General features: G+C 38.2%; 1 protein-coding gene across 3 annotated transcripts; it reads right to left on the bottom strand.

Moving 5' to 3' along the window:
• Nucleotides 1-2,577: 2,577 nt before the first annotated feature.
• Nucleotides 2,578-26,331, bottom strand: ZNF322 (zinc finger protein 322). Of its 3 annotated transcripts, XM_069492944.1 has the most exons (4): nt 26,046-26,331; nt 25,131-25,219; nt 12,172-12,242; nt 2,578-6,950 (listed from the first exon to the last, which is right to left on the bottom strand). In XM_069492944.1, exon 4 carries the CDS (start codon nt 6,773-6,775, stop codon nt 5,567-5,569), a length of 1,209 nt encoding a protein of 402 aa, XP_069349045.1. In that variant the 5' UTR covers nt 6,776-6,950; nt 12,172-12,242; nt 25,131-25,219; nt 26,046-26,331; the 3' UTR covers nt 2,578-5,566. The 3 variants fall into 3 exon arrangements, with proteins under 3 accessions (XP_069349045.1, XP_069349047.1, XP_069349046.1); XM_069492946.1 differs by lacking the exon at nt 12,172-12,242; XM_069492945.1 differs by lacking the exon at nt 25,131-25,219.
• Nucleotides 26,332-26,708: the final 377 nt, after the last annotated feature.

Below are 26,708 nucleotides of genomic sequence, written 5' to 3'. Positions count from 1 at the left end.
GGCCTCAAGTGATCCCCTGCCTTGGCATCTCAAAGTGCTAGGATTACAGGCGTGAGCCACTGAACTCAGCCCAATTATTTTTTAATACAGGGAATGAAAGGGCATCTCTATCTTTGTGAAGACAGGAAAAATCCCAGTGAAGGAAATGAATGACAAAATCAACAAAAGAGATAAAAGAAGGTTCCAAATGTTGTTGAAGAGAATGTAACTGGAAGAAAGGTAGAAGGTTTTGGCATGTTAAAGGAGTCAAGACACTCCTTTGGGAAAAGGCATGCTGGATAAAGAGACTCATTTTGAAGTGGTCAGAAGGGCTCTGACCGCCAGAGATCTTTCTTGGTGGACTAGATGATCCTATTGGGGGTGAGGGACTTATAGAAGGTTGGAGAATGAGGGCTGAGTGTGGACTTAAGACATCAGCAGAAGAGACAAGAGAGAGACCAGTTTACTGCACCAGTGGCTATTCCATACAACTCTCTTATTAGTCCCCTGCCCAGTCAGAAACAACTGGTGTGATTTAAACTGCCCATTGGTGAACCTCGAGAAAGCCTTACTGCCCTTGAACTGACTGCCCCCATGTCTCCCAAAGCTGCTCCAACTTCCTAATTTATAAAGAAAAGAGGTGACTCATGGTTCAAGCTGTGCAATTAGCATGGCCTCAAGCTGCTTCTAACTCATGGGAGAAGGAGAAGGGGAGCCAGGGTGTGCAGAGACCACATGGTGAGAGAGGAAGCGGGGGTGAGGTGCCAGGCCCTTTTTAACAGCCATCTTTCAAGGAAACTCACTCATTTACCAAGGGAAGGCACTAATCTATTTATGAGGGATCTGCCCCCGTGACTCAAACACATCCCACTAGGCGCCACCTCCAACTTTGAGAATCAAATTTCAACATGAGGTTTGGAGGGGACAAATACTCAAACCATAGCAGGGTCCAATTAGAATTCCGCACAAAAGCCTTCTCCTCATTTTTAGTTATATAACACAATTTTCCCAGACAATTAAGACCAAGAGTCCTGAGAATAAGAGGGTTGCATAGAATTTGAAATAGGAAGGCCGGGCGCGGTGGCTCACGCCTGTAATCCTAGCACTCTGGGAGGCCGAGGTGGGCGGATCGTTTGAGCTCAGGAGTTCGAGACCAGCCTGAGCAAGAGCGAGACCCCACCTCTACTAAAAAAAAAAATAGAAAGAAATTATATGGACAGCTAAAAATATATATAGAAAAAATTAGCCGGGCATGGTGGCGCATGCCTGTAGTCCCAGCTACTCGGGAGGCTGAGACAGGAGGATCGCTTGAGCTCAGGAGTTTGAGGTTGCTGTGAGCTAGGCTGACACCACGGCACTCACTCTAGCCTGGGCAACAGAGTGAGACTCTGTCTCAAAAAAAAAAAAAAAAAAAAAAAGAATTTGAAATAGGTACTTTAAGAGTTCACTCTTTACTCCATTAGGCTCTAATTATCAATTTCTTGATGCTATCAGTCATTACCAGTGGACCTCCATATCCCTACATTTTAAGTTTCCTTTGCCAGACAGAAAAGGGATTCCCTCTGCAAGGCTTAACTGCTTTCAACCTCTCTTGCCCATTCAAAATCCAAATCCTTCCCTGGGTAAAATGGTGACACAAGCTAAAGTTTCGAGGACATGGAAGCTTTAATTGTACTATGAGTTTGTTTCGTTTCTCCAGAAGCAATGTAAAGACCATTTAGAGAAAGAACCACTTGTGTGTACTAGATAGCACCTTTCCCTTTCTACTTCTCCAGAGACATTGGGGCATCATTTTTCTTTCAGTTACTTCTAGGGGACATGACTAGTATTTTTCCCAGAAATATTTCTCACCACAGTCCACTTCAGTGTTGGGATGTAGCATCACTTTAAGTTAGGGGAAAAAAAGCAAGAAGGCAGCAGGCCTTGTTCTTTCCACACTCTGTACATGAACATCAGGAGGAAAAACCAAACTTGTAGCTGCACCGTTTTCCCTTCTCCTTTTCATCCATCCATCATATCTCTTTCTTATCCTTTTTCACAATGAAAGCCATTTAAATACCCAGGTTCTATTCTTCTGGCAAGGCAAACGGATATAAACTGGGGCAAACTTTAGAATGGGAGGTGAATCAGTGTAACCATTTTTACACTGCTTCCCTCACCCCACCCTAATTCAACAAATGATAAGGAGGGAGAACTGTAACCCCAAATGTGGATTCTACTGGGAATTGCAAATTCAAAATTTTCCTTGATTTTGAGAGTGTCAGTTACTCAAAAAACCACCAAACCACAGATGGTTTTGTTGCTACTGAATTTGAGCAGGGCCCCAAATATGGTCAGTTCAAACGACTACCCCTCCCTGTGCTCTTTACGCAATGCAGTGAGGCGGCTCCAAAAGGATCCAATATCCACAGTAGAGCATAAACAATATTCTTTCCAGGTTCCCATTCCTCTCTGCCTCGGCATCAAAAATTCCTGGATTTCTAGAGATGGTCTGGTGGTTATCTCCACCACCAGGCCTAAGCATCACATGAATATCCACTTTATTCTAATGCAAGTGTAGGGGAAATGCTGTTTCTCTTAGTACAGTGGAGACAAAAATGGAGTTTTTCAGAATAAATGTTTATTTAAGAATTAAGGGCAAACAAAAACATTAAAGTATAGGAATACATCAACTGAATACAAGTTGTCGCGTTTGGTCTGAAATCTTGAAAAAGTTACTCTAACTACTTACCTGAGGTAGATTTAGGTTGGCACTGCTTAAAGGGAACCTCCATCCATCCCAGAAGTTACCTTCTAGTTTTGGTTACAGGCTCCCAAGTGGTCCTCTCCAACCTCAGGTCATGCTATATGAATAATACCAATACCTTTTTTTCTCATGGTTAAAAGCTCTCAGACCTATTTCATACCCCCAAAGTTTTCTGTTTGAGGGATGGTCCTTCGTTAATTTACTTAAAGACTAGAAACAATTACCAATAAGATTAGTTGAAAGAAGGGGCAAGACATTGCCCTGCTAATGATACCAACTCTGTCCCCTTCTCCAAGTTCTCTCTAATGATTAACAAGTAGTCACAGGACTAATTTTCATCACCACCATGCCTTACACCCCATACTATTTTAAGTATTACAACTGTCAAACATATACTAGTGATAGGCATGATTTTCACCAAAGAGAAAAAAATACATCTTGTGTGTTTTATCATACTGGGCAACTTTTCATGGTACAAGAGCTATTTATAAAAATTACTGAAACACGTCAGATCAAATAAACTTCCAGGATCTGTTTTCTAAAAGAAAAAAGAAAAAGATATCCTAGAATCAGATTCCTTATTATCACTATGAGCTAATATTCACTGGCCCTAAGATTACCATGATCATTAATGAGTTATTAGGATCAAAGCTTAGAGCCATACACAAGGTAGCAGTGTAGCAGCTGGCCAACTCCGTGAATCCAAATGCCAATACTCTCTGGAGTTTAGGGATTTGCTAGGATAAATGAAACCAAAATCAGAGAACTCAAACTAGCAACAAAATACTTATTTCCCAGTCTACAGAGTTCTAAATACTACAAGAATCTAAAGTGTTTGTAGTAAATGTTTTTTAATCTGAGGGGAGAAAAAAACTGAGAAGTGACCACTGATAGATCTCTAGATTAATTATAATATTTCTACAGAATGTTAAAGACAATCATAATTATCCTGTTAAACTCGAGAAAAGTGCTTATCCTTAAACCTCTGATGACTCTGCCAACTACTTTTCCCTTCTAGCATTTAGAATCCTGCATTCTAAGCCAAATATATACCTTATATTGTGGTGATGGCAATCCTTTCCCTGTGATTAAAAGGTATTCTCTCTTTCCTTGGCAGAACTGAAATAAATGAAAGATGTATCATTATGGGGCTTGAATTGCTATAAACAGCAGGATAATGGAGTGAAAAGAACACCAGGTTTGAAGTTACTCAAAATAAAAACAAGTCTTGTTCCTCTATTAATAATGCATCATTACATGTTTTTTACAGTGCCCACTCAGGCTTAAACTTTCTTTCAGACTTTCCCTAGCCATTTTGCTAGGAGCTGACTATGGGTGTCTATCACTGAAAGAAATGGTAAGTGAAGTCACAAAAATATGGATACTGACAACATTATAACCATTATCCTGGAATTTGCATTTTGAGTTGAAAAAAATCTCTAAAATAGAAATTTCAAATATCAGTGACACCCTGAAAGATATTTTAGGGAAAAGGAAACGTTTGAGGGTATGCTTCAACTCACACTAAGTAAAAAGCTGAGTATTCTGCCTTTTTATGTGGTTGGTCCTGCAAAGGGGAAACTATTGGGAGAGTTTTGATCTAGGATAACTACCGTCGCTTCTTAGTGCTTTTCACTGCCAGCAAGATTCCCATGTTACTATCAACTTACTAGTACCATTCTAGCAAAGGATAAAAAAAAATCAACAGAGGCAATATACTCCTTTCCCCCAACAGTAACACGTCATACCTTCTATCACAAAGTTACAGTCCTTTCCTTTATTGGATTTCTGAATTTAAAAAAGTAAAAGTAAAGCAATCATTAAGTGGTTCAGATAAAAGAAAAGCATCTTTACCTGAGTTACCCATCAGGTCTACTCTGACCTGCCCTATCTCCTCCCAGAACAAGTTTCTGGTTATCTACGAAAACTATTTCCATACCGACTTCATTTAAAGTCATCTCTACTATATGGGTCAACTATGAGAACAGTTCTTCTCATATATATTATACGTACACAGATTCTCACCCACAATTGAATCTCTCACTGGAGCAAACTTCTCAGCAGAATGGGTTCTTTGGGGCCCAGTAGGATAGGAGCTTCTAGCAAAGCTTTTTTCAGACTCAAGGTATTTATGGGGTTTTTCACTTATGTGAGTTCCCTGATATACCACAAGAGCTGATCATTGACAAGTTTTTCTCATTCAGACACTTGTTAAAAGTCTTTCCTCAGGTTGCTGTGGTTTTTTTTAGGGGGTACAAATCCAAGTAAGGCTCTCCAACTAATGCTTTTGCCACACTTGAGACAAATATACAATTTTTCACCAGTATGGCTTCTCTGATGGGTAAGAAAGTCAGAGTTCTGTTAGAAGCTTTTTTCACACTTGCTGGGGTTTCTCCCCAAGGTGGGTTTTCTTAAAGTCCAATGAGACGTGCATACTGTCTGAAGCACTGTTGACACTGAAGGCATTTTAAAAGTTGTTCTCCGGTGTGAATTCTCTTACAACGAGGAGGGCTGAGCTTTGCTAGAAAGCTCTCTCATACTCGCTGCATTTGTAAGGTTTCTGACCTGTATGAATCCTCTTATGAGTGATGAAATTTGAGCTCAGACTGAAGGTTTTCCAAAACTCCGGGTCTTTGCAGAGTTTCTCATTGGAGTGACTGATAAGGTACTCTGTTAGGGCAGCTCTCTGGGCAAAGCATTTCTTGTATTTCCTACAATTGCAGGCTTTCTGGTCCCCACTGAATTTTGAGCTCTGGAAAGTCTGAGATTTGCCTAGGGTTCTTCATCTTAATGAGTTCTCTGACATGTAAATACATTTTTATGGTATTATAACTTGTCTAGTTAAGACATCTGTGAGGCTTCTGATGCGTGGGGAGGGCTGAGCTCAAGACCTTTCTCACCCATATTACAGATATATGGTTTTTCACCAATGTGTACTGTCTGATGTTGAAGAAGGGCTGAGCTCTGGCGGAAGCTCTTATCGCATACACTGTATTTATAATGTAGCTCTTCTGTCTGAGTTCTCATTTTCTGTTGTGCAACAAAGTCCATACCTAGCAGGAAGCCACTCTCACATGTAGACCACTGGTGTGGCTTCTCTTCCATGTGAATTCTCTGATGCACTATAAGGTCTGAGCTACAGTTGAAACTTTTCTCATATTCAAGGCATTTAAAAGTGTGAGTGTGAGTTGCCTGATGCCTAATTAGGTTGGCGCTCCGAGTAAAACTTCTCATACATTCCAAGCATTTATACGGCTTCTCACCTGTGTGCACTCTCTGGTGCACAATAAGGTCTGATTTCTGGCCAAAGCATTTCTCACAGGCTCCACACTTATAGGGCTTCTCCCCAGTATGAACTCTTTTATGTACAATGAAGGCTGAACGGTGTCGGTAACTTTTCTCACACTTATTACATTTGTAGGGCCTTTCACCAGTGTGAGTTCTCTGGTGGCTAATAAGATCTGATTTCCCACTAAAAGCTTTTTCACACTCCAGACACTTAAATGGTTTCTCACCTGTGTGAGTTCTTCGGTGCCTTATGAGGTTTGTACTTCTACTAAAGCATTTATCACACTCACTACATAGATACGGTTTCTCGCCTGTATGGCTTCGCTGGTGAACAAGCAGATCAGAACTCTGACCAAAATTCTTGCCACAAATGTCACATGTATAGAATTTTTTACCTGCATGTGTTCTCTGGTGTCCTGAAAGGGCTAAGTGGTGCCAAAAGCTCTTCTCACACTTGCTACATTTATAAGGTTTCTCATAATTGTGGATCCTCTGGTGTGAAATAAGATCTGAGCTTTGGACAAAGGTTTTCTCACACATATCACATCTATAAGGTTTCTCCCCAGTGTGGGTTCTCTCACACATAATAAGAGCTAAGTTTTCACAGAAGTTTTGCTCACATTCAAGGCACTGGTATATCTGATCATCTATTTGAGTAATCTCATGCACACGAATAAAAATCTTTTTACCCTTCTGAGGGCATACATGATATAGTTTCCTTTTGTGAGTTCTCTGATTACATCTCTCTTCTGAAGTGTACATTTTCTATGGCTCTCTCCTAAGGAGTTTTCCACTGGTCTTCTTGACCCATCATTGCTTTCATAGTCATTTTCTTGATAAGAACTTAGAAGATACATCTGTTTCAGGCCTTTCAGTCATGAGCCTCTATATGTTTCCAGCATCATATACACTAATTCCTTACTTGGTATTTCCAACCCTGTGAGACAAAGTAGAAATATTATTTATATTCCTGTAACTAAGAAAAATTCTCAAAATTAAAATCATTGCAGAAAAGATAGAAATTCTATATCAGAGTCTGTCTTCTAGGTATTGAAATGGATTGAAATCATCCATTTAGTTTTTCCCTTTAATAATATAAAACTGATCAGCAATATATACGGGAAACTACCAGGAAGAAGTCTTTCTTTAATGAACCCGGGTAATCTCAAAACCTCTTCTTCTTCCTCTTGCTTTAGTTGAGAAATCAAGACAGGTCTAATAATTAGTACGCCTGCTCATACTAATGAAGAAATCAAACAAAAAGGGTCTATAAATGACTCTCTGTAGTGCTTTCTGTAGAAGGGTTTGGAAGGAAATGGTTAATGACCATTAGCATTCCCAGTGCCCAGACAGAGAAGTAAGGTTCCTATGATTCTATCTTCCTAGCTGGGTGATATTAGACAAGTTTCTTAACCACTCTGTGCCTAGTTTCTTCATCTGTAAAATGGGTTGAGTTAAATAATAAATCACTGTTAACCTCATGGTAAGTACTCTGTGTTAGCTCTTATTATCACTATTATTATGATAAAGGGGCCTAAGATTCTGCTTTGATACAATAATATAAACACAAACTTTGCTCAAAAAGGAAAATCCTGATTGATTACAGATAAAAGTCTAGGTTTGGAACATAGCTTTTATGCCAGGCTTTTCTGTGTACAGTGAAGAGTTGTGAAAAAATGTTATTTTCTGTATTCTGAGGTTTAGAAGAATTCACACTTACAGAAATGCCTAAGGATTGAGCATCTTAAAAAAAAATAAACCCTTACACACAGAAAGACCACAGTGATATAATCCTTTTATAACATTAAGAGAAAGGGCCCTCTGCTCAGACTCCAAATGCTCTTACTCCTCTTGAGTAAGGGATGCAGCCACATCTTCAAGTGACTAGGAGATTAAAATGGAGAGAGAGAGAGATTGAAATCTTTCTACTCAAAAGCTGTTTTCCCTAGGGCTACAACACTACATGAGTTAAAGATATCATGGCCAAAGGGAAATACAGAAATGTAGACTACTGCTAATAAAAAAATGTTGGGTTGATTCAAGAGAGAAATTCAGAGGGAGTAATCAGTCACTATATTTATCAACTGCCAACTATACACTAAAGAAGAAACATGAGAAACAAAAGGGGAGGAAAGGCTATTTTCCACATCCTTCACTCTTACTCTGTTCAGTAATCTTTTCATATGGTTGATCCTCTCCTCATACATTCAGCACCCCCATTCTTCACCTAAGAATATAAGCTGACAATTTTGCTTCCTATGTTACCAAGAAAATGGAAGCAAACAAGCAAAACAACAACAAAATACAAATACAAAAACAAAAACACAAACTAAAAAATCCTTCCACATGCTCCCACCACATCAACCAACCTCTTGCAAGTGTGGCCAAGCACTCCATCTTTCCATCTGGTACCATGGAAGACAAACTGCCCCTGCTCAATCTGAGGACAGCCTTTCCAACTGTATACTGCATTTTACTCCCTTTCTTCACAAAGACACCACTCCAGCAATTCTACCCATTCTCTCCTGCATTATCAATTTATCCCTTTCTACTGGATCATTCTAATTAGTACACTGGTTATTACCTCTTCTAAAAACCAAATCACAGCCAACAAGAAAACTTCTCTTAGCCACCTCAACCTTGAGCTACCATCCCATGTCTCCATTCCTCTTCACAGTAAAACTCCTCAAAATAAACCAATCTGTTAATTGTCTTGAATTCTTGTTTTCCAAGGTTTCTGGAACATACTCCAATCAGACATCCACCCTCACTATTCCACCACAACTTTTCCTGTTAGAAACCTACAAGCTCCTAAGAAATCTGATTCCTAGTTATCATTCTGATTTCTCTGCTCTTCCCCTACTTACTCAATGCACTCCTGTCAACCTGGGTCTTTGTTGTTGTTCAAACAAGCCAGATCCACTCTGATTTCAGGGTCTCTGTCCTTGCTACTTCTCCATGGCTGAAGGGCTCATCTTCCAGGTATCTTCAAGGTTCCCTTCCTCACCTCACTGAAATCTTTGCTCAACTGTCATATTCTCAGTGAGGCCATTTCCAATCATCTTATTCTAAAGTATACACATCTCCATTCCAGCTGACTCATACAAACAATACTCCTCTCCTTTCCTGTTTTGTTTTTCTTCACAGAATCTAAGCTCATAAAGGACAGGGGTTTCTGGTCGTTTAATCCACTGCTGTTTCCCTAGCACCTAGAAAAGTACCTGACATATAGTCAGTGTTCAAGCCTAGAACAGAAGTTCTTATTTGGCATCCATGAACTCCCAAGATAACCTATGAAACCTCTGAAATGGACTGAAAAATATTGTTCAGTGTATGTGCATTTTTCTGGGGAGAAAGTCCACAGTTCATTAAATTTTCAAAAAGGTCCAATATCCAATGTGTGGAGCCTACATTCATTTGTAAAGGAAACAATATTAACACATTGACTACCACACAAAAAACCCAGAAACTTTTCTTTGGGGCCACAGTGTTTTATTATGAAAATAGAAGGCCGGATACCATGGCTCACGCCTGTAATCCTAGCACTCTGGAAGGCCGAGGCGGGAGGATCGTTCAAGGTCAGGAGTTCGAGACCAGCCTGAGCAAGAGCGAGACCTCCATCTCTCCAAAAAATAGAAAGAAATTATCTGGACAGCTAAAAATATATTAAAAAAAATTAGCTGGGCATGGTGGCACATGCCTGCAGTCCTAGCTACTTGGGAGGCTGCAGCAGAAGGATTGCTTGAGCCCAGGAGTTTGAGGTTGCTGTGAGCTAGGCTGACACCTTGGCACTCTAGTCCGGGCAACAGAGCGAGACTCTGTCTCAAAAAGAAAAAAGAAAATAGAATAAAAACTTTGATTGTAATTTAAAGGTAAACATAAATAGAAAGATAAAATTTATTGACTTCTATTCATTTATCCACGTTTTTAGAATTAAATTGCCAATATTAATTGTAACAATAAGAACATCAACAAGATTTTATATATGCTTCCCACGGTCCTGGGGTCAAAACTAGAGTGAGTTAAATACAACTTTCATGGCAATTAATGTGTTAAAGCTCACTGAATACAGTATACTAGTAAGTATAATGGATTAGAACTCAAATTAACAACTGCACACACAGAAAACAGTGAGTCAAAATGATACTGCAGGCTTTGAGGGTTGATTGTGGCAGTGACAAAGTATACTCTGGTCTTATAGTCTAAGGAGTTTTTCTATGTACTAGAAGATATGGTACTAACATGATTATCTCCAGGAAATGAGATGACAGATGACTTTCTATTTCATCAATTTGCTAACTACAGTTTTCTAATTTCCATTCAGCAATTTGTATACTTTCCTTGTGAAAGGCACAGAGACTGCTCTTGTAATAAGTAAAAGTTATTTATAAATATGAAAATATATAGCAAGGCTTCAAATGTCAGTTCAGAAATGTACTTTCAGGGGATAGGAGAAAGAACTGAATGGGGTGGAAATAGTGCAATTTCTTCAGAGTCAAGACATACATCCACTGCTGCATTGTGACCACAGAGGGACAGAATGGGAAAAAAGGTGCTGCAAGGCTAATAACGGGAAGTTAAACAGTCTTTGAGAAAATAAAGTAGATAAGCTTAATAAAATAGACATGTTTATGTGAAATATCATGACTATAAATCTTACATTTCAAATATTATATCATATGTCCATGATCTATGAACTGTCCTAGAAATTACATTTTTTTGGTTCAAATTACATCTTTTAGGTGATTCTCATAGAATCACAGAAGAACGCCTTAGACTGTAAGACCAGAGTATACTTTGTCCCTGCCACAATCAACCCTCAAAGCCTGAAGTATCATAAAGAGCATTACTATTTTCTTTTATTAAACTGCATTTATAAAGCTAATGCCAAGTATATATCTTTACCTTACAGTCAAAGGAAGTAAACAAAGGACCTACACTGGGGCTGAACTCCAAATCTAGTCCACCCATCACCTGCCTCATTTCAGTTACGGAAAATTCACCCTTTATTTCCTAAGGCTAAAACTTTTGAGACATCCTGCATTCTTCTATCTCACACTGCAAAATCAAGCAGTTAAAAATTTATTGGCTCCATTTCAGATCTCATCCGGAATCTAACTTCTCACCAGTTTCTGCTACTACTACCCTAGTCCAAATTACCTTTTTTTTTTTTTGAGACAGAGTCTTGCTCTGTTGCCTGGGCTAGAGTGCCATGCTGTCACGCTCACAGCAACCTCAAACTCCTGGGCTTAAGCAATCCTTCTGCCTCAGCCTCCCAAGTAGCTGGGACTACAGGCATGCGCCACCATGCCCAGCTAATTTTTTTTCTATATATATAATTTTAGCTTTCCAGATAATTTCTTTCTATTTTTAGTAGAGATGGGGTCTCGCTCTTGCTCAGAGCTGGTCTTGAACTCCTGACCTCGAGCGATCCTCTCACCTCGGCCTCCCAGAGTGCTAGGATTACAGGCGTGAACCACCGCGCCCAGCCCCAAATTACTCTTATTATTTCTCATTTTCATAATGACCCAAGAGGCCCCACTTGAGTTGTCCCACCAGTCCCTGTCACTGCCTCTCTGACCTCCTTTCTTATTACTCTTCTCTTTGCACAGTCCACTCCAGCCATAATGGCTTCCACAATATGTCCTCATCCAGACATATTCCTCTTATATGCCCTTCCTTTCTTCTGCCTGTAGACTTTTCCCTCCAGTTATGTGCATGGCTCTCTCTTAATTCCTTTGATGACTATTTTTTCAGGTGTCACTTCTCAGGGAAGCCTCTCCTGACCACCCTGTTTAAAAAGGTATGAATTGCCCCCATGTCCCAGCATTCCCTATCCCTCTTTTTTGCTTTATTTTTCTCCATTGCACTTATTGCCTTCTGACATACTGTGTAATTCACTTATTAGTTTATTGTCCATTGTTAAAATAAGGCAAGGATGTCTGATTTGTTTGATGTTCTTTTCCTAGTATACAGAATAGTGCCAGGTACAAAGTGGGTGCTTAATAAGCACCTGCTGAGTGCATGAATGAATTATTGAAATTCTACCTCTCTCCTTATCCAATAAAAGAAAAGGACTGACCACCACAGGGGATGGGAGCTACTCTGACGAGAAGCAGTATGGAAAAGAGAAGGAGACTGAAGTAATTGTAGCTTACCTAGAATCCAGGTGGAAGAAAACATTCATTTCCTGGTTATGAGAATTTGATTTCTCAAGGAGAATAGCATTCTGTAAAACATAAGGATAAAAAACCATAAATGTGAGATTTAGCATTAGATCATTTGCACTCAAAGGACCCAACAATGTCTAAACTAAATTTAAAATGAACAGATGGGTTTTCTTATGTAATTCCTTAAGTTCAATTCTGTAGAGAATAGCTATAGTCCCAAACCATCCCATATGACTCTGTGGAAAAAAGGACAATAAAGAATCTATAATCCATCTGCATAATCTATAGCTTCCTTCGGGATTATGACAACATTGAAGGAAAGGAACCTTAAACACTAAATCTCAGTGTACCCTAAAAACACTAAGGCACCATCTTCCCCACAGGAACTCAGGTTGTTCTGATCTAAAGTACAATAGGGACTACAAAGTATAATTGGGACTACAACAAAACCACCACCTAACTATCACTGGAAGCCATGCAATCATCACAATTTTGGTTTTTCAAAATTTACAACAGCCTAAGTTGATTTATATTTCAGACATAAATAACTCAGGAGGCAGTCAATAATGGGTGCAAAAAGAAGTCAGAGAGCATAGACTTAACTACTGGCATCTTTCTTTCCTCAGAAGCTTTAATCTGCCTTATTCTCAATTATTGAGACTTTCAGTTCCCTAAACAACCTTTCTGCTACTAAGAATTAGAAGGAAAAATGAAACTATTTAGATCCAGACAACATATGGGGACATGACACTTACCCAAAGCTGCCAGTATTAAGATGACAGTTCTAGTACCAGGTAAGACAGAGTAAACGCATGCCAACCTGATTCCTCCCACTGTATACAACTATGAAATCTGGACAGAATATATGACCTAGCTATTTGAGAACTCTGAAAAGTAAATAGCAAGCAGATCAGGGAAGACCAGAATTTAAAACACCATCCAACCAGCAGTGACTTTACTTTTACTTTTTTTTTTTGGTCTCCTTCGGTATCCTCTGGCCTGAACTCAATGCAGCCTGAAACGAAGATGTGAGGGAAACCATGAAACATAATTGTCAACTGAGACTTTTCAGAAAACCTATGAACTTACACACCAATTTTTTAAAACTGACTTCCCAGGGAAGTCAATGGACAGAAAACTGACTTAAATGTGGAAAAGAAGAAACAAAATATTTCTGGAGGAAATACAAAGAACATGGTAAGAAAACAAAGTCAGAGGGGATAAGGGTGGCTGCAAAAACCCAAATCTTTCAACACATCCTTTAAAAGCAATAAGAACAATAAGCAGAAGAAATATAGTACACAAAGCTCACATTGTCCCCAAATTCCAGCTATCACATTCTAGCCACAAGCTATCAATGACAGCAAGGACAATCTGGGAATTCGAGTAAAGAGATGAGGAGAGCTAGCAGTGGACAAGACTGACCTAAAATTTACTGCCAGAAAGAACAACTCATCCTAAGTACAAAAAAATGAAAAAGAGTTCTGATCAGAGCAGGATACAGGGAAGAGATTTATAGTACACACAGGACTTGAAGAGGCAGTCCTGGAAAGGCAATTCTTCAGGCAACAAAAGAATAAAAAGGAAGGGAGGGAACTCTTTGGAAACTGCACAGTGAAGGAGAAAAGAAACAAGAAGGGGAAACTTGAGGTCCTTTAAGATGAAGGAAAATTAAAAAAAAAAAAGTATCATCTTTCCCCTGACTATGCTCTAAAAATACTATCAAAGTTAAAAAAAAAAAAAAAAGCAACTTAACAAGAATGACAAAAGAGGGAACTACTGAATTAGTAACCTTATGACACATATTATAATGTGTAATAATTCACAAAAAGGAGAAAGAGGGAAAGAACTAAGTAAAATAACTTCATTAATTACAGTAATTCCCCCTTATTTGCTGTTTCACTTTCCAGTTTCAGTTATCAATGGTCAACTGAGGTCAAAAATATTAAACGGAAAATTCCAGAAACAAACAATTTATAAGTTTTAAATTGCATACTGCTATGAGCGGCATAGTGAAACCTGTCACAATCCTGCTCTGTCCTATCTGGTACGTGAATCATCTCCCTTTGTCCAGCATATCCACCCTGTACAGACAGTCCTGTCTTAATGATGGTTTGTCTTAAAATTTTTCATCTTTACAATGGTGTGAAAGTGATACACATTCAGTAGAAACTGTAGTTTGAGTATCCATACAACGTTTCTGGTTTTCACTTTCAGTACAGTATTTAAGAAATTACATGACATATTCAACACTTCACACAAATTAGGCTTTGTGTTAGGTGATTTTGTCCAACTGCAGGCTAACACAAGTATTCTGAGCACGTTTAAGGTAGGTTATGCTAAGCTAAGATGTCCAGAGGTTAGGTGTATTAAATGCATTTTCAACTTCAGATATTTCAACTTGATGAGTTTTGAGTTTACCAGGACACACCCCCATTAAGGAGCATCTGTATACGCTAACCACCTGTTAGTCACTTAATAGCTGTCTTGTTTATCAGATGACTGTCATGGTATCACAGTGCTTGTGTTCAAGTTACCCTTATTTTACTTAATAATGACCCCAAAGTACAAGAGTAGTGATGCTGGCATATTGTTATAATTGTTCTATTTTTAAAATTAGTTATTGTTAATTTCTTACAGTGCCTAATTTATAAATTCAACTGTATCACAAGTATGTATGTATAGGGAAAAAGCCATAGTCTATTAAGGTTAAAGTACTATCCGCAGTTTCAGGGTGTCCACTGGGGGTCTTGGAATGTATTGCCTGTGAATAAGAGGGGACTACTTACTGTATGTATATTAACGGCAGGTGAGAGTTAAAAGATACTATTAAACACTAAAAAGAAACTCAGATAATTAAAGGTTAAATACAAAATTGGGACTAAAGGCATTACAAAAGATCTAAATACAAATGTAGCCAATATAACAAATATCAAACATTCAAAAAAAATCATGGAAGGGAATTGAAAAACATACCATGTAGGAAAAAAAAACCCTGAACAAATATAACACGATGCAATTATACGTAACATGACAGTGTTAAGACCAAACATCAATCATGTCAATGAATATGCATGAGTTTGAAACATCTATTAAAGAGATTTTCACCTTGGCTCACAAAGCAAGAACTAGATAATAAATACAACAGCCACCTAAAGCAAAGTGATTCAGAGAGGCTAAAAAGAAAGAGATGGGAAAAGGAACACAAGGACATAAAAAACATAAAAAACAATAAAAGTAGGGCTTTGCCTGATCCCGGTATCAGGCAAAACAGAGCTCAAGCCAAAAGGCATTAAACATGATAAAAAACACTTTTTAAATTACAATAAAGCTTGTAACTGTCATAATTATCTATGTACCACATTACATAGCAGCCACATTTACAAAGCCAAAACTGTAAGAGCTACAAAGAAACACAGATAAAAATATTTACAATAGGAAAGCTTAACATACTACTCTCAGTAAAAGACAAAGGGGGCCAAAAATAAGTAATGATGCAGAAGGCCTAAATAATCTAATTAAAAAGTTCAATATATATTACACCCTAAAAATAATGAGTACACCTTTTCAAGCACACATGAATCATTCAAAAAAAATCTGTCATATATAAGATCATACAGAAAGTATCAAGTTTCATAAACTGGCATATTGTAAGAAACACTTTACGTGTAAAACTAGAAATTTATTAAAATATCACATAACAAAATGTCCTCTCAAATGTGAAAAAAATAAACTATTAACTCTTCAGTGAAAAGGGAAATGAAAAATTTAAAAAAAACCAAATTTCTAAATATTGATAATTGAAAATATTACATATTAGAATCTACGGAATAAATTTCAAGCAGTGATCAAAATAACATTCATAGCCTTAAACACTTTTTTTTTTTTTAGAGACAGGATCTTGCTCTTTGCCCAGGCTGGAGTGAGTGCAGTGGCCCAATCATAGCTCACTGCAGCTATGCTCCTGGACTTAAGAGATCCTCCTGCCTCACCTCCCAAGTAGCTGGGACCACAGGCATGCATCACTATGTCAGGCTTTTTTTTTTTTGAGACAGAGTCTCACTCTGTCACCCTATGTACAGTGCAGTGGCATCATCACAGCTCACTGCAACTTCAAACTCCTGGGCTCAAGCGATCCTCCTGCCTCAGCCTCCTGAGTAGCTGGGACTACAGGCACATACCACCGTGCCCAGCTAATTTTTTCTATTTTTTGTAGAGACAAGGTCTCGTTCTTGCTCAGGTTGGTCTCAAACTCCTGAGTTCAAGCAATCGTCCCACACTGGCCCCCCAGTGTTAGGATTACAGGCATGAGCTACTGTGCCTGGCCAATTTTTTTTTTTTTTTAAAAGAGATGGAGGTCTCACTATGTTGTCCAAGCTGGTCTTGAACTCCTGGCCTCAAGCAATCCTCCCACCTCAGCCTCCTGAACAGCTGGGATTACAAGTGCCAGCCACCATGCCTGGCTCTTAAGCACTTTTTTAATCAATAAAATTAAATCGACTTTAACCAGGGTACAAAAATGTTTTCTGTCCATGACATAAGGTGGGTCATTTTATTAAAAATAAACACATTTGTATGTAAAAGAAATTAAAGTCAAAAGCCAGTGGATAAACTTAGAGAAAGCAGTATAACAGTATTTGAGATAAAGGGATAATATACCTAGCATATAAAGATCTCTTAAAAATTGAGGGAAAACAACAAAAACCTGATAGAAAACCAGGCAAAAGACAATTCTCGCACACACACACAAATATAAAAATGTCCTTTAAAGATATGAAAAGATGTTCATTCTCACTCATAATTAGAGAAATGCAAATTAAAAGAACATGAAATAAATAGGAATAGAGAGGAACTTCCTCAAGTTGACAAAGAACATCTACAAGAAAACTACAGCTAACATCATACTTAATGGTGAGAAACTAGAAGCTTTCTAGCTAAGATTAGCAACAAGGCAAGGATGCCCCCTCTTACCACTACTCTTCAACATCATACTGGAAGTCCTAGATAATGCAATAAGAAATAAGACCAGAGGAAGAAATAAAAAGTATACAATAGGAAGGAAGAAATAAAATTGTCTTTGTTTAAAGATGACATGACTGTCTAGGTAAAAATCTGAAAGAATGAATAAAAAACCTCTCAGAGCTAGTAAGTAATTACAGTAAGGTTGCAGGATGCAAGGTTAATATAGAAGTCAATTGCTGTCTTCTATACTGGCACTGAACAAGTGAAATTTGAAATTAAAAACACAATACCATTTACATTAGCGCTCCCCAAAATGAAATACATCAATGGTCCTTGCTTTACAAAAAAAATAAAAAGATAGTCTTTTCAACAAACAGCACTGGAATCCACATGTGAAAAAATGAATCTAGACACAGAACTTACACTCTTCACAAAAATCAACTCCAGTTGGATCATATAATGGAAGAATGAATAAATAAAATGTGGTGTGTGTATACACACACACACACACACACACACACAATGGAATACTATTCAGCCTTAAAAAAGAAGGAAATCCTGCCATTTGCATCAACATGGATGAACCTGGAGGACATTATGTTAAGTGAAATAGGACAAGCACAAAAAGAAATACTGCATGATCTCTGGAGGCAGGGAACTTGTGGCCTTGGAGCCACATGTGGCCTTCTGGATTCTTGAGTGTGGCCTTTTGACTGAATCTAAATTTTATACAACAAATTCTTTCAATAAAGGAATCTATTCTTGTGAAGTTTGGATTCAGTAGAGGGGTCGCACTTGGGGATCTGGAGGGCCACATGTCTTGAGGTCGCAGGTTTCCCACCCCTGGGAGAGGATGAGATGTTGGTCAAAGGACATAATTTCAGCTAAACAGGAAGAATAAGTTCAAGAGACCTACTGTACATCACAGTGACTACATTTAATAATGATACATTGTTTATTTGAAAATTGCTGAGAGATTTTAAGTGTGTTCTCACCATAAAAAAAATGATGAGGTAATTCATGTTAAACAGCTTGATTCAGCCACTCCACAATGTATACATATATCAAAACATCATGTTTTATGGCATAAATATATACAAATTTTACCTGTCAATTAAAATAAATACATTTAAAAAACCAAAATAGATTATAGACCTAAATGTAAAATATAAAACTATAAAACTTCCAGAAGATAACACAGCAAAAAAATCTAGACGACCTTGGGTATGGTGATGACTTTTCAAATACAAAACTCAAAGGCACAATCCATGGAAGAAAAATGATGATAAGCTGGACTTTATTGAAATTAAAAACTTCTGCTCTGTAAAAGACACTGTCAAGAGAATAAGACAACAGGAGATAGACTAGGAGAAAATATTTACAGAAAACGTATCTGACAACAGACTATTATTCCAAATGTATAAAATATCCCAAATATGCTACGCATGTGTGTTGTATGTATATATTTATATTCATTATTATTCTTAAAACTCAACAAGAAAACAAACTGGATTAAAAAAATGAGCAAGTCATGAAAGACACCTCACCAAAGAAGATATACAGATGGCAAATAAGCATACGAAAAGATGCTCAATATCATATGTCATTAGGGAAATGCAAATTAAAACAATGAGATACTACACATTCATCAGAATGGACAAAATCCAAACACTGATAACATTCACTCATTCACTGTTGGTGGAAATGCAAAATGGTACAGCCACTTTGGAAAAGCCTGGCAGTTTCTTATAAAACTAAATGTGCTCTTACCATATAATCGAACAATCGCACTCCTTGGTATTTACCCAAATGAGTTGAAAACTCATGCTCACACAAAAACCTGCACACAAATGTTTATAGTAGCTTTGTTCATTATTGCCCAAACTTGGAAGCAACCAAGATGTCCTTCAATAGGTCAATGAATAAACTATGGTACATCCAGACAATAGATTGTTCAGTACTAACAAGTAATGAGCTATCAAGCCATGAAAAGACATGGAGGAACTTTAAATATATTACAAAGTGAAAGAAGCCAACCTGAAAAAGCTACATACTGTACAATTCAAACTATGATATTCTAGAAAAGGCAAAACTATGGTATCAGTAAAAAACATTAATGGTTGTCAGGGGTTAGTGAGGAGGAGGGAATAAATAGGTGGAGCACAAAGGACTTTTAGGGCAGTGAAACTATATTGTATACTATAAATGGTAGATAAATGTCATTATACATTTGTCAAAACCCACAGAATGCACAACATAAGGAGTGAACCCTAACGTAAACTATGTAGTTTAGGTGATAATGATGTGTCAACCTAGGTTCATTGATTGTAAGAAATGTACCAATCTAGTGCAAGATGTTGACAGTGGGGGATGCTGTGCATGTTGGAGGAGAAAGGGGATGGTAGGAGACATAAGGGAAATCTCTGTGCTCTTTGTTCAGTTTTGCTGTGAACCTAAAAGTGCTCTAAAGAATAGTCTATTAAAAAATGAAATCATTTTTAATAAGTACAAAAAATACCATTTCTCACCAAACTGTTGTACATTAAAATGTATGACAACCTATTTTGTTGCCACTCTAGGGAAACGGATACACTCATATATTGCTGGAAGGAATGCAAATTGGTACAACTCTGTGGGGGGAATGTGGAAATATGTAACAAAACTAGATACGCACTTACTTTTGACTTAGCAATCCCATTTCTAGAAATGGACTCTAAAGATACATCTCCAATAATATGAAAATATACATACATAAAATTATTCATTGTAGCAATGTTTGTAATGGGAAAATATTTAAAACAACTTAAATGCCAGTATCTAGGAGAGTGCTGAATAGACTATGGTATATCCACATATAATGGAATACTATGCAGCTGTAAAAGAGAATGAGGAAAATCTTTATGAACTGATGGGCAGTGATTTCCAGGAGAAATTGTAAATTTTTAATAATTTATTTTATTTTATTTTTTTTTTGAGACGGGGTCTCATTATGTTACCTGGGCTAGAGTGCATTGGTGTCATCATAGCTCACTGCAAATTCAAACTCCTGGGCTCAAGTGATCCTCCTGTCTCAGCCTCCCAAGTAATTGGGACTATAGGAGTGTGCCACCAAGTCCGGCTAATTTTTGTATTTTTTTGTAGAGATGGGGTCTCACTATATCGCTCAGGCTGGTCTCAAACTCCTGGCCTCAAGCAATCCTTCTCCATTGCCTCCCACAGTGTTAGGATTACAGGTGTGAGCCATCACACCTGGCCAGAGAAACTGTAAATTTTAAAAAGCAAAGTGTAAAAAAAAGTTACATTTTGTGTAAGAAAGTACAAGTAAAAAATAATACATGTATTTATTCATTTGGCAAAAAAATTATGAAAAGATAAACAAGAAACCAATGAGTCTGGTTATCATCACGAAATAGATGAAAATGGGATCCAAAGGACAAGGAAAATGGTATTGGTGTAAAAGGGTGCAGGAGGAAGACTCACATTTCTCTAAGAATATGTTTTTGTACAAATGCACACATGCATTTTTACATTTGGAACTATGTCATGTTCACAAATTCAATATTAAATAATGACCTAAACTAAATAGACAAGATGGGGAAGAAAAGCAATACAAACAAAAACAAATGAGTTTGTGTTTCCAATGAATAACCACCACCCAGAAGAGGAAAAAGGAAAAAAAATAACTCTTTAACGGTGCTGGGACTACATAAATTCAAGCTAAAGATAAAAAGAATTCTAATTAGTAGAGATTTTCCCCATAGTGGTAAGGGTACACTACTTAGGATTGAACAAATAAGTAAACATACTATAGATAATGGCACTTAGATTTCCCACTGTCAGAGAAGGAAGCTACAAATATAGAAAAGAAAAAGGCTAGAATGAGCTCTGTAGTGTTTAAGTGAAATCAGAGGTATCAGTATGTGGTCAAGGTTTTAAGGTATATATAGAAAAAACAAAAATATGCGTATATGTAAAATCGTGTTTTTTTTTTTTTTTCTCCTAATAATGTCTGCTAAGAAGTCATAGAAACAATGAAATTCTAGCAGTAATGAGCATACCAAGCACCCAGATCTTGGTTTCTAAGTACCGTTCTCCATTGAAAGGAATCAGGACTCCTTGGAGAAATGGCTGATTCCAGGGTTTGGAATGTACAGGATAAACCTGGAACATCCAGTTGTGTCAGAAAGTAAAGAAGTGCTCAACAACTGGTGCAATATGCCAAAAGGACCCAGGAGCCAAGATGAAGGGGCTGCCACTGTACAAATCTGGAACAAACAGAACACCAGAATAAATAATCATAGTAATAAATTAGTAACACAGTAAGAATTCATGAATTTCTACTCATAAAAAAGTGAATAAAGGAGAAGGGAATTTTTCTTTTATAGTAGAAAAGCCAACAATAAAATGTAGAAGAAATGATGGAATTTAAAAAATCAATATGCTCAATCAAAAGAGGAATACTGTTTTAGGCAAATATGTAGTGGGTAAAAAGTTTTATGAGAATCAAGATATTCACACAATTTGAAAATACCTCTCCACCAGATAGTTAATAATTACGCAGACAAAAAGAGTAATTTCATAGTATAGAAACCTGAAAGGTACCACTGTAATCAAGCAACCAAAGTTAATAAAACTCATAATGAGAGAAAGCAACAAACATCAAGTGCCTCCTGATACGATGCAAAAAGACAAGAACATAACATTGCTTCCATGGTATCTTGCCAAAAATGTACAATCTGAATCTAATCATGAGGAAACATCAGACAAACCAAAAGTGAGGGAAATTCTACCAAATAAATGGCCTAAACTCTTGAAAAAATATCAAGGTTATGAAAAACAAAATCTAAGAATATGTCCACAATAAAGATGACGTTATAATTAAATAAAATGAGTGATGCTGGATTGGATCTTAGACCACAAAAAACCTTTTATCCCCCTTTTGCTGTAAAGGACATTAGTGGAGCAACTGGCTAAATTTGAGCAAGTTCTGCAGATTAGATAATACTACTGTATGAATGTTAATTTCCTGACTCTGATACCTGTAATGGTAATTTAAGAAAATATCCTTGTTTTTAGGAAATAAACAATTGAGTATTTAGGACAGGCTTTTTCAACTAGGGTTCTGGTCCTACAGAAAATATATTTGAATAACTGTTTTCTCAATTCTCCCAAGAATGGTATAAAGCTAGAAGTATAGTACCTGCATAGGAGAGAAATTAATTCATTAAATATCTTTGGACTTTAGGGCTTCATTCTCTCACAGTTTGAGAAGAGGCTTAAGTGTACAACTTACTCTAAAATGGTTCAGAAAAAATGTACATGAGTATATGTGTGTGTTATTTGAATGTGTCCTCCAAAGTTCATGTGTGAGAAACTTGATCCCCAATGCGGTGATATTGGGAAGTGGAGCCTAATAGGAGGTGTTTGCGTCATGGGGCACTACACTCATGGATTTATGCCATTATTGCGAGAATAGGTTCATTATGATGGGAGTGGGTGCCTCATAAAAGGATGAGTCCAGTCCCTTCTTGTACTCTCTTGCTTGGTCTTGCCTTCTTTTTGTTCTGCTGCTGTGCATTACACAGCAAGAAAGTCCTCACCAGATGCCAACCCCTCAATCTTGGACTTCCCATCCTCCAGAATCATAAGCCAATAAATTTCTGTTCATTATAAATTACAAAGTCTGTGGTATCACCTGTTACAGCAGCACAAAATAGACTAATACATGTGTATACATAGAAAGACAGAATCATAATGCAAACATGGTAAAAATGTTAATATTTAGGGATTATGGGTAAAGGGCATATGGGAGTTCTTTGTTATCATTTTTAATTTTTTGTATGTCTGAAATTAATTCAAAATTAAAAGGTATTTTATTTTGTTTTTTAAAAACATGGCTGCTAAAGCTAGGTATATTTTGATAGCGAAAACTGTAAGTTTAAGTTCTATAACCAGATTTTGGTTCAAAATCCCACCCAGCTCCTTTGTAGCTGTGAGAACTTGGGTAAGTTACTTAACTTCCCTCAACTTCAGTTTCCTCTTTGATAAAATAGGTAAGGTATCACATGCCTCACAGAGTCGCTATGAGAAGTGAGACTGTCAGTAAAGGACTAAGCTCAATGTCTGGGTCTCAGTAGATGGTCAATAAATGGTAGGTTCTATTATTTTCTTAATTCCACACACGCACAAAACTACTAACATTTATTGAACCTATCCTCTGTGCCTGATTCTTGTTCAAAGTTTTGTTCAAAATTCATTTAAAATAATAATTCAGCCAGTTAATGATTAATATAAAGATCATGCAAAAAATGTATGGAGCAATATTAGAAGGAAAAGGAAGAATTCTAACTCAGAATCATATCTTCCAACTAATACATACAGGCACATAGACAAACAGCTGGTATAAGATGGAGGGTTTCTGGGAGTTTTGTCTTTCAAAATGAATATTACTGTTAAGCTCAATAGGAGAGTAGAATGGAAATAACGGACCCTGAGCTTTGTCACAGCCCGGTAAATCAATCAGATTATTCCCTGAAGTGATCAGTCCACGGTATCATATTTGCCCTAAACAGCCAATAAAGCATGGAGCACCAAGAACAAAAAAAATCGAAAAAATAAAGAAATAATTTTCCCATTTATATCTAAGTCTTTTAGATGTCAGTATCTAGAAAATAAAAGATAGTCTGGCTATCAAACCTCAAAGTACACCATGACACTTTCCTAGTTTAAAATATTCTTTTCTATCACACTCAGAGTAAAATCTGAAGTTTTTACTGCTCTACATAATGTGGCACCTCTGCCTATCTTCAGCCTGACAGGCCACTGTAGAGCTTTCGCACTTGTACCTTCTGTCCAGAATATTCTTTCCCCATACAGCTTGCTCCTTTGATTCAAGTCCTGCTTGAAAATGACTTCCTCAAAAAGAAGCACACCCTGGCTACCTTATTTAAAATAGCCCATGTCCCCTTATCCCTATTTCTCTCTATGGCAGTTATCACCATCAACATTTTGGTATATATTTTATACATATTCATTTGTTTGCCTTTTGTATGTAACTTCAATTAAGGTTGAGACTTAGTCTTTTGTTAATTACAATATCCCTAGCATCTAGAATACTTTTGTTTAATGAATGAAAAGTACTAACAAACACACACCAGAACCAAAAGGCCATCATCATCCTTGGAGCCCAAATAACAATACAACAGGCAAGGCCAGTGGCCCTGGCTGGTCCATCTGGCAAACCCAAATACATCTTTCAAGTCTTAGCTCCAGGGTACCTTCCTCTAGAATGCTTTCCTTATCCCATCCTACGAAGAGACTGGCACTCTCTTCCACGCCTAGGATCAGAGTACAGGAAATAAGCAGGCAGGCAATAAAAGTCTAAGCAGACAAGCTAAGTCATAGAAGTTGAGAGCTCCAGGTTATCTTCACAGTTAAAAGATGTATGGGGCAATGAGACAAAGCTAGTAGAGCATTATCTAAAAAATAGATAATGCTTACTGTATAGGCCTTAGGCTTGGGATTGATTACCTAATTTAGTTTTCATTGATTACATGAATTATATCATTTACTCCTCCCAAGAGCTCTATAAAATAGGTATTAATACCAATGTCTGCACCTTACAGATAGAAAAACTGATACTTAGGACAGTTAGATAATCACCCAAGAACTCACAACTAGTAAGTAGCAGAACCACAATTTAAATATCCATCTTCTGACTCTAGAACCTGCCTAAGCATTGGGCACACTGCATTCTTTGTGCTGAAAATCAGTCAAGAAGCAATTACTGCAAATCTATTGTGAATATGCATGCATGTTGGAAAAAGTAGAAAATACACTTAAATTGTTAGGTTAGGCCCCAGTTTATCACTCTGCTATCTTAGGAGCTAAGAAAGGTCCAGTTTCTTTTTCTATGTATCTTCTCCCATTCCTTTCCATCCTCCACTCTTCACCCTCACATGTATATAGAAACACATACCACTTACCATAATAAGAAAGACTCAAGACTGCCTTCCTTTTGGCTCCAAAAGGTTTCTAGTCCAGAACTATTCACAATACTCAATTCTTCCCTTTCCTAGAAGACAAATCAATAATGTAGAAGATGACTTTCTGAGATTTATAATTTTTCTAGAGCTGGCCATCTCATTATTGGTCCCATTTCCTCTCTAGTCTAGACAGCATCCTTTAACCGTATCTTACCTCAACACACCTTTGCTTAAATTGTCTCTCCTGCAAGTAACACCTGCTACTGGTTGCAATCAGTTCCTTTCCGACAGGCTCTAGACAAAATATCAAAAATCTTCCTGGGTAATGACTGAGTTTAACTTCATACCAAAACCCTAATCCCTGTTTTTTTTGTTTGCTTTTCCTCCTTCTCCTAATTGTTTTTGTTTGTATTATCTCAATTTCTAAGGTCAAGGACTCATTCATCTACCACTACGAACCTCAAGGTGCATGTGATTAAGTGTATATAATACAAAGTTACATATGGTTCAGTTTTCTAAAAAGAAATGGTTAAACAAACCAGATTCTTCTCCATACAGAATGAACTACAACATAACCTCTGCACTGAAGATAGAAGGAAAACTCAATTAAACGTTCTTGGTCCCCCCGACCCCCATACATATGAAAGATACACATTGCTTAGAAAAGGGCCTGGCAATGCTTACTATAATTATCACCAGGAACGACCGTACTAAGCTGCTCTTCTTTCAACTTTTCATTGACCGTCTTTCAGTCCTCCGTCCGCCGTCAGAGGGGCCCAGACTACACTCGGTGTAGAAGAACAGGGGCAGATCCCATCGACTGGCGTCGGGGAGTCTCCGGTCCCGCCGCGCCCCCACCCCTATCCCTGGGCACCGCAGGCCGCGCCCCTCCCAGGCCCCGCGGGCCGCGCTTACCCCGGCAGCCGCCGGCGCCGCCCCTAGGCCTGGGGAGAGCACTTCCGGTTACTCTCCGGACACTCGAATCCGGCTGCCGCAGACTCCGCGGTGGTGGACGTAGGGGCCCAGCTTCGGGAAGGTAAGGAAAGCGAACCTGGGGAACCGACGAGAGCGAGGAGCAACTCCTTTTGCGCGACTCGGCGAGGGAAGTTGGGGCCAGGCCGCCCACTGGGCGCTGTAAGGGCCAACAAGGCCGGCTACGCAAATCTCTTCAGCCGGGCTGGGAAGAAGCCGACTCAGCCCCACCCCCGCAAGTCACATGATCGCCCCTCTCCGACGACTAGGGCGCTCCACCCCCCCGGCCTCTGGACCAATGGGGGCCGAACCTGCGAAAAGGGGCGGGGCCCGAGGGCGCCTGCGCTCAATGGGTCCTTGACGATTGGGGCGGAGGGGGCTGTACTGACTCAGTGGAAGGCTGTGGTTGAAGGGAGGCCTTCGCTGCTACTTTGTTTAAGAAGAAACAACTCCAGCAGTTTTGCAGTTCATATTACAGTTCCTCCAAGGCTTTTCAAAGAGAACTCAAGTCAGGAGTAGCGTGACAGAGGTAGATGCCGCTGACCCTGAGAAAAGCACCCGGAAGGTCTGGAAGTGATGGAGGATTCCAAAGAAGCACAGTGGAAG

The sequence above is a fragment of the Eulemur rufifrons genome, chromosome 18, assembly GCF_041146395.1.
Source record: "Eulemur rufifrons isolate Redbay chromosome 18, OSU_ERuf_1, whole genome shotgun sequence".
Lineage (NCBI taxonomy): Eukaryota > Metazoa > Chordata > Mammalia > Primates > Lemuridae > Eulemur > Eulemur rufifrons.
Note: the sequence above shows the minus strand (reverse complement) of the source record. Positions and strands in the feature narration are given on the sequence as shown.